Genomic DNA, 9,532 nt, shown 5'->3' on the forward strand with positions numbered 1-9,532 from the left:
AATATCAAAGCAAAGATACATGTTTCACTCAGCTCTGTACATTTCAGTCATCTCTTAGATGCCCCATAATAATTTTGAAATTTTCATTTACAGAAACAGTAAGTTCTTAAGAACAATTCAAAATTTTTGCAGTAAAAGATTAAAATTGGTAATGTGAACTATAAGGCTTAAAGGCACCTAAAACATTTATAAAACTATATTTATATTGACTGCTTTCCCAAAATGCTGAATTTTTAAAGTTAAAATGTAGGACTGTCTTCTTATATTAGTGCAGGAAATTATATCAGCAATTTTACTGCGCACTTGGCAACTACATTTAGGTGTTTCTATTTCATTTCCCACTCAATGACTATAATTCCTTTCACAGATATTTTCTTTAATGCTAAATAATTGGATTTGACTTAACCGAAAGTTGAAACATATCTTTAAGATAAATGCTTATGGATTCAATTTGTTTGCTAAGCTTGGAAATCAGATCTTCTTCTAACTTTAAATTTATTCTTTGTTTGATGAATTATTTTACATCTAGTGAAATGGTGTTGTAGGATTTTTCTCATATCCAATAGTTATTTCTGGTCTGGTCTATATGGGAAAAATGCAGTTATTCAATGACTAGGACCATAAATAATTTAGGTCCACTTTTCCTTGTTCATTACTTAATGGCATATTTCTGGCCTGAATTATCCGGATAATTGCCTTCTTTGTTTTGCAGGTTGAGACATTCATTTAACATTCAGAACTTTAAAGAAAGAACTTTCTAGTTGCTCATGCTTTTCAAACTGGAAGGAAGTTATTAACACTGATTTCACTCAATCTAAACAGGGACTATGTAAGATGAAACAATTAGCCACAGCCATCAAAGGGAAATTCATGTTTCAATTAAATCTAGTAGTGTATGGATATAAAGTAGATGTATGTTTTAGAGATATATGGGATTTGTTTTAAAATAGCAGAATATCTTTATTTAAAGAGCAAGTAAGAGTTTGCTGTGTCACCTTATGTTTTAGTGTTAGTCATTTGTAAATTGGGAACTTAAAGACAAATTGCAAAAGATAGCCATAGTGTCCAATTACAATGGATTGATATCTGGAAAATTCAGATAATCCAACAGGTTATTTCCAATATTTATTGAAAACACTTAGCTTTTTGAATGAAATATACTGAAATTTTTCAATAAATGTGATACATTATAATTAATGAAGGTGAATCATCTACTAATAGTTTTATATTTTAACATAATATTAATTCTATAGGAATTTAAACATTTTGTAGGTTTGTATACGTTGACATATAATTTTATGTGTTAAATCTAAATTGACTTGGCTTTTGTTTTTAAAAAAGTTTAATTGGTTTGACTTGTAATTTTTTATATACTAATTAAAACTGCAATATAACATTTTATCTAACTTTAAAAAATTACCAAGAATTATACAAGAGTACATAACAATCCTTAAAATTATTTTGACTATTTCTTACTAAAAAAAAAAGTCAGTTTATAATTTACACCAGTCTGAACTCTGAATGATACAGTAAGCCATGTAAGTGACTTCTTCACATTTAGTTGCCTAGAATTCTAGGTTTATTAAAGAAATGAAAAGTGAATGTTTATCTCTAGAATCATGGCCTTTGAATTAAAGTGTTGTTAATGTATCGGTAAGAGAAACCTTGAAAAATCAGAGATCCTAAAACTGGATTCTCCACAATGCACACATGAAAGCTTTATTCTCTGGAATGGGACCATCTACGATCACAATCCTACCTGAGTCAATAATTCTGACATTTCTAGACTCTCTTCTCACTGGGAACTAAACTTGGAATAGTGCCATTTTATCTTTTGGTAATATAAACAGTAATAAATTGCGCCTAGAGTTCATTTTTTTTGCATCTTATCACAGTGAGCACAGAGAGGTATCATTTTGGTAAACGAGGAAAAGGTGAAAGAAAAACAGGAGGAATTAATAACTTGCTCTTCAGGAAAATGGATTACTTGCCCCCTTTTTGTAAACTGTCAGGATTACAATTTGTATATCCCTTCAATAGAGGTACTTTCTTTGACTTAGTAAACAGGCACTGAATTTTATATAAATTTATTTACAGCATATTAAATATAGTCCTCTACATTTCTAAAGCAGATAACTTCCATGATATGATTTCTATTTCAGTACATATGTTATTTACCTAGAAAAAGATAATACTTTTCACTTTAAAGATGTATTTAGGTGCTTTTAAAATAAGCAGACTTTTAACCTGAAAAACTGATAATTTGCATTTTTTACCTGCTGCTAAATCTAGAGAAGTTGCAATCAGACAATAGTTATTTGGAGTTCACTGCCTAAGCACCATTGCTTTTTGAACGCATTTAATCCTAAGTGTCCCAAAGCTACCATACAAAACTCCCAAAACTATAAAGAAAATAATTTATGTAGAAATCCTTTTGTTCAAGGAGGTCACATGTAAGGCTTAAAGAACACTATTTTCAATCCTCTTTATTCAAACATCCACTAATGTATGTTTGAATTGACTAATTTTATTAGGGGCAGATGAACATTTGTAAAAACTTTTAAAACAGAAATTTTAAATGTTAATGGCTACATAATACCAGTTTTTACTTTAAAGAAACAATTTAGAAGTGACTACTACAAATATATTGGAATTCCTTTTTTAATTCTGATTTTACAAATTAAAGTCATTACAATATCTTTATTATTTTTCCGTTTGAGATTGAAGTCATATTCTATATAGAAAAGTTTGTTTTATGTTGTCTTCCTATAATAAAAATGAAATTGCTGAATAAGATATTAATGTGAACACTCATACCACTCTCTACTGTCATTTTCATGGAGACCAATCTCCCCTACTGATATCTTCAGGATTGTATCAATGCTAAAACAAGAATTAAAATCTTAGACTTCCAGGTTCTCTAGTTGAGCCAAAGGACCACGTGTGATTTGGTCACATTTTATTTGGTGCCGTAACGTAAAGGCCAGTGTAAAGTGGACTACTTATTAGAATTTTAAAGAATGGTTCAAATTCTACCATCAGTCTAGAATGTATAACAAGTGAATTGTCATAAATAATCAAGAAACTACTTGAATTGGATTTAACAGGGTTATTCAATCCATCACTTTTAATTTGGAGCCGTAAGAGCAAATTTTGCAGAAAGGGCCCTCTCAAGACACTTCTCTCTTAGACCACTTATACATTTACAGGGGTTAACTTCTTGGCCCTGAAGTCCTGAAAGGTATATCTAAATGGTATTCTTTTTCTAGAATAGGGAGTTTGTTATTTTGAGGGGTCATAAAAAGCACACGAACAAAAAATTCATCTACAAATTTTCTGTTGCTCTTTCAAGGGCTACATCTAAACAAAAAGGGGTTTCTGTTGTTTCAAACACTAATATAATCCATGTAGCAGTATCTTAGACACAAAAACTTTGTGAAAAATAACTTCACATTCCCCTATATTAAAGCAAAGCAAAACAAAAAGTGTAATTGTTAAGCTTAAAGATCACCTGTTACATGTTAAATCGGTTTCCAGATAGCATATACTCTAAATGGTATGTTTTTGCTCAAACTCACAAAATTCAAGGAAAATTGTTTCCTTAAGAAAGTACTTAAGAGCCACACACTGATGCCCCAACAAATTAGCTGCCTCCAGTTATACATACTGAAAAAATGTTCATAAAATGAAGCAGTGGGTCAGCAATACAATTCCCAATGCTTATTACATAAATTTTAACATTATAACATATAGAATATGACCACAATAATGATAGCAGAACTAAAAACAAAACATCATTAAATGTATTTACTTTTATAAGGGTAAAGCAAATGAATCCCAAAGCAGGTTAAAATGTTGGGTTTATGCCTTGCCAAAATGGTCTTCATAAGAATGTTTACCAAATTGTAGTCCCACATATCTCCCAATCCTGCTTTAATGTTAATTTACAGAGTCAATTATTTTTTTAAATCCTCTGTAAATGGAACTGCTGTGTTCATAGATCAATATAATTTTGAAAAGCATCACAGGATTTAAAACTTCAAAATTTTTCTCAATTATATACTTTAACTTCCTATATTTTTTAAGTTGGATGAATACTTCCAGATAATAGATCCACTGAAAGGAGTTTTAATCATATCTCAAGCATTTTTATATCATTTTTATCAATGCCTAAAATTAAAATGTGGCTAAAGACAAATTTAACAACTCTTTAATTTGAATGCATTTTAATAGAGCCTTTATGAGATGATATAAAAAAGTGGTATTTGGGCCCAGGATGCCTTCTCAATTTTTTGGAGAAGTTTACAACTGTTCTAGCTGTGGTATTTTGTCTTTAATTTAGTTGGGCTATCTCTCCTTTAAAACAACTGGTTAATCCTTCTCTTCAACTTTCTTTGACTAAATTGGACATCAGTCACTATTAGAAGAATATCTCTGAATTTAAAAGTTACAAATATTCTACTAGTAGAACTTTGATGATAATGTGTGGATATTTGTGAAATGCAGTAATATTTTGGTTTAAAAATATGTAGCTGTAACTGACACCAAACATGTCCCATTGATATGAATGTTATAACTATATTAAAAAGGTTTTTCTTTTTTTGGTTTTGGTTGGGTTTCTGGGGGAAAAGAAAACAACTCCTAAAGCAAGACTCAGTCGTGGATTTGTATAAAATAAAAAGAGGAAAAGACACCACCATTTCTTTCTTGTAATGTGAGGACATATGTTCTAGAGTCAGATTTTTTAACTAACTTCTGTGAACTCCTGTAGGCCAAGAGGCTAGAACTCATTTATTTATAGAAAAACTTTTCCATTTATTATCCTAATGAACAGAATGAGATAATACTGCTTCTTAAGGCAACTAGCCTAATCCTGAAGAGATACTCATACACTACTGAAGATAAATATTTTTCTGCTTGGTTGGGAGCAAAGGACAGTCTAGCTTGGTGATGGTATCCACAGAAAGAAAGCCACGAGAGATAAAGCTATAGCTTTCTCTTTAGTGATACCATTCTCATTCAACAGGTTTAGATTCTCTCTCTTGACAAAATATTACATGCCAATTCTAAGCTTTTTTACTAAAATGGAAACACATGTTTGAAATGTTAGGAAGAAGCATGTAGCTTTCAGACCATTCTTCCAGCACGATATAAAGCTTTAGGAGAACACCATAGGGAATTTGCTTTTTAGGGAAGAAGGAGTTCAAATTTTCAATAGGAACAAAGGAAGCTAAGGGAGCACATGGGGAATAAGATGTTTCCAAGGAGCTTCAGTATTCTGCTATTCAGCATAAAATGCTACTCTGGAAAATACTAAGCCTTTACCCGTGACTCATCACTATCATAGTTCTTTTATTCTTAAATACTTTTCCAATATATTTTGGAATTGTTTTTGGTACTGTTAATATAGCATCTACTCCTTCAGTTCTATGTACAAGGACTCTCTAGAGTATACTTAGGGCAGAAAGATCAATCATTTTTAGCCAATACATTATGTTGATAGATTACTGAATTTTCTCTTTAATATAGCATTTATAAATTCTTTATTTGTCCCAAGCAAGGAGGTGAATCCATATAATGTTTTAAAGCCTCAGGGTTGTGTGACTGAAATATATGTGTGTTTACAGACACATAAATATATGTATTTAATATAATTCTTTACAAATATACTGATGGCCAGTGGTGCTGTGGTATAAAACATCTCAGAAATATTGGTATTAAAAAATGCCATATTTAGTATACTTCTTGTATCCGATACTGTAAGACAGAGAAGACAGATTAAGTGCAGTCTATAAGTGATAAATTCTCAGAATACGCCTGTTGGATCATGTTGTGATAGAAAAACTTGTGATGGTCAACGAAAACTGAGATGGAAACTCATAAAAAATCATAAGTAAGTAAAAATAGTGAAGGTTTCCGACGGTCTTATCTATATTCCTTCAGGACAGCTCCCCTTCTGTCATCTCAGATAATATTGGTCATGGATTATTTTCTTCATTATGTTTTAATCTCAATGGTAGATTTGCTAGCAGCATATCTGATATAGTAAGTAGATATTCAGACACCTGATGAACATATGCAATTGTTGAATAAACTATAATGTTATGCAAAAACTCACATGAGGAGGCACTTGAGTGGCTTGTTAGACTTTGGTAAAGTCAAAATGAAAAAAATGCCTCATTTAGTAATAATGAAAATATTTTCACTTACTAACACGGAATGCCTCCAGATATATTAAGATGTTGGTCAAATCAGTCAGAAAAATGGTAAATGAAAAGGTTAAAAACTTCTGTTTTTTGTTATTTGCCCTTTAGAGTCTCTTTTTAACAGATGATAGAAAACTTTCACATTCAGAGTTGGTCATTTTCATTCTTTTCAACTTATTTGCGTGAGAAAAATGAAGAAACCTGTAGTAGTCACAGTATTGTTTGGATAGCTGGATGATATTATTCTTCAGATCCACAAATTAACTAACTTACTTGACAGCTAATAAATTACTAATGTCCATTGTTTTCCAGAACCATATTTTTCAGTGTTCTTTCAAACTGTAGAAGGATTTTGTATCTAATCCAATTTAATTGGGAAACAAAATAAATGCTTGCAAAGTCCAGGGTTTTAATGTCTTCTGAATCTGTTGTATTTGAAATTAGGCATTTCTGTAAAGTAATGAAAATTCATCGATGGTAATATTCCCTAGAAAAAAATGAAGTAAACGTAACAAAGGAAATGATTAAATACAAAAATGTTGGTACTTGTCTTCAGTGTACCTCTGGAATTTAAAACATGAGTATGTTCTTTTATATTTTAATCAAAGATGCAGATATCTCTAGTATATTTGTCATAGCAAATTTGAAAGTCATAAACAGCCAGTAACATTTGAAAATCATTTTGTGTTCCACAACATTTGAAAGTTATTATAGCTAATGAATAACATTTGAAAATTGTTTAAAGTGGTCAGTTCACAGATGATATTGTATTTACTATAATGGTTTAAGCTATAATTGATGGAAAATAGTTGGCAATTGCATAAAAATAAAAATAGATCTTAAATTTATGGAATTTGGAAACTTGCTTTCAAGGGATGTTTAATTAAAGCAAAGTTTCTATTGTACGTGTGCTTTTTAAACCATACAATTTGGCACATGAAAGTGCAGTGGGTAATATGGCTGAAAGAAAACAGGTGGTGGTCCAGATGTTACATAATAAGTAGGGTATCCTCCCTCAGCAGCAAAGTATGGAGCAGGCTGATAAAAGCAAATTACATTGTCTGTATTGGGTAGAATATTCTGTTCTCCAAGTACTTTTAAAGCCATAAGAGTGATCATATTGAGTGTCTGTCTTCTTTCACGACCCATAAGGCAAACCGTGCTTTCATTCACAACTCCACGCAAGGTCATAAGGTAGGCATACTTGCTCTTTTCTTCACCTATGAAGTGGTTGCAGAGGTACGATTCAATCTTCTTTTGCTGTTCTGCTACATCAGGAAAATCAATGAAGAATCTAGAGCACATATAACGTTCCAGGATCTTGATTTCTGCTTCACAAGCTGGCTTAAAGTCACGAACCAGCAAGTTGCTGTACTTCAGAAGGCCGCCACCTCTAATCTCTTCAGGTTTTCTGGTAGATATAAGTTTGTATTGCAAATGTGTCATTGCTTCTTGGAAGTCTCCATACATGCTTTCAGCTACCACAATAGGATAGGATTCTTTGGTTAGCTTAGCATTTTTGTCACTGTAGAAGTCTAACATGGGATCCAAAACAATTTGAAAGGAATCTACACTAAATTCAAATTGTCGTCTAAGTGAATTCACAAATTTTAGCTCTACATTCTTCCCAGTGTTATTTGAAAGAGAGATGAGACTCCAACGATCGTGCTTATTGCAAACTTTGACCATTTTCTGCACATAAGCCTCTTTCATGGTCTTTAGGGTGATCTTTTCCTTTTTTACACCCTTTGGTAAAAAGTCCAGTAGACAACCTAGAACTGCATCCTTAACAACCTGAAATTCTTGATCACTTGGTAGTTCAACACCAAAAATAACATCCAGATCCTTATAGCTGATTCCATTGTGGCTTGCAAGTATGTAACTTGCTGTGGAACCATTTAATCGGGTATCTTTAACAATAATTCCTTGCTCTATCAGTTGATCTTTGACAACATGAATGATATCTTTTGGTTTTACCTCCAATGTGGGGAAATTTCCCCTTCCATGAATTGGAATTACTTCACCTAACACTTGATCCAGTGTTATAACTTGATCCCAAGTGAGATTGCTAAATCTGATTTCAGACATTGCGAAGTCAGTAGACCAACTAGAAAGCAAGTAAAATATTGAGACAAAATGTTAGCATCTTGAAATCAGTGTTATGCCTAAAGCATATGAAAAAGTTAAAAATAGACTTATCTTCAATGTAAACCAAACCAACACTAGGAATTATCAATGTATCTAATCATGTTTAAATCTATAAGTAAAATAAAAGCCACTATGATTATGTCAAAATTGTTAGATCCATTGGTGCATGCAAACAGACATTCTCAGGGATTTGTTAGAGTTGTAATTATTTTTGATGTAAAATGGTGGCCTTTCTCAATCTTTCTTCAAGTAAATACTATAATGATTGTATTCGTTTGGTGGTATAAATTTTGTTCATGAGATAATCATAGTACATCACTGAGGTTAACTGTCATGAATTTAAAGTGAGATCAAAGAGCATGTCTGTGTGTGTTAGACCCAACTGACTGAATGGCATAATGTTTAAAAGCAATATATAGCATCTTAATTCAAAAGCATCACAGTATTCTTATATATATATATTATTTAGTTATATATATTACTGCTCTCACTTTAAAGAATACTACTTAAGTTCATTATTAGAGTATAAATTCCTTGAATTGCTTGAGGATAAGGATAGCACCTAATTCATTACCTCTTCTATGTGCCCACTAACCCTTTAACAAATGCTCTTGAAAGAAATAATGAATGTCATTTTAAAACGAAAAACAAATGAAACTACTAAATTTGTCTCCAAAATGAGAGCAAGAATATATAAAAGCATAAGATTCCTGAGCTTTAAAAAATGTTTTCTGCACCTCTGCAATATGATATGCTCAGAAAATTTTACAGTTGTGGGTGACAGAAAATTAAAATTATAAACACTATAAATGCAATTAAATATAATTATACTATTATGTAATTAGGTACAATTACAGTTATTAAATGGATCTTCAAATACTCTATTAAGCTATCTAAGCAAATAAATCTAGGAAAGTAAATAAAGTTCATTATAGGCATAGCTTTGGGTTTAGGCATTCTTTCCTGAATTCCAGAAATAAAAATTATATGAAGCTTAAGACAGGTTTATATAGACAGTATTCATATTTTGCCTATCTAGGGAGCTATTAGAACAGAATCTGAATATTTAGAATTAAGTCTTGTATATTTCCCTAGTAGAACTACAGCAAATAGAACCATCTTATTTACATCTGTAGAACCGATTTGATATTCCAAGCATTTCGCAAAAGGCCAATTAA

The 9,532-nt window shown here is 31.5% G+C and overlaps 1 protein-coding gene across 1 annotated transcript; it reads right to left on the minus strand.

The window, feature by feature from the left end:
- Nucleotides 1–6,958: 6,958 nt before the first annotated feature.
- Nucleotides 6,959–8,309, minus strand: TENT5D (terminal nucleotidyltransferase 5D). Its single transcript, XM_004442077.2, has one exon. The coding sequence runs from the start codon at nucleotides 8,292–8,294 to the stop codon at nucleotides 7,122–7,124; it is 1,173 nt and encodes a 390-aa protein (XP_004442134.1). The 5' UTR covers nucleotides 8,295–8,309; the 3' UTR covers nucleotides 6,959–7,121.
- Between the last annotated feature and the right edge of the window lie 1,223 nt (nucleotides 8,310–9,532).

Source organism: Ceratotherium simum, chromosome X (assembly GCF_057802395.1).
Source record: "Ceratotherium simum simum isolate JZ-2026a chromosome X, ASM5780239v1, whole genome shotgun sequence".
Lineage (NCBI taxonomy): Eukaryota > Metazoa > Chordata > Mammalia > Perissodactyla > Rhinocerotidae > Ceratotherium > Ceratotherium simum.

Excerpts from the sequence above, each read along its gene's own strand:
- TENT5D (XM_004442077.2), bottom strand. The coding sequence starts at position 8,294 with ATGTCTGAAATCAGATTTAGCAATCTCACTTGGGATCAAGTTATAACA.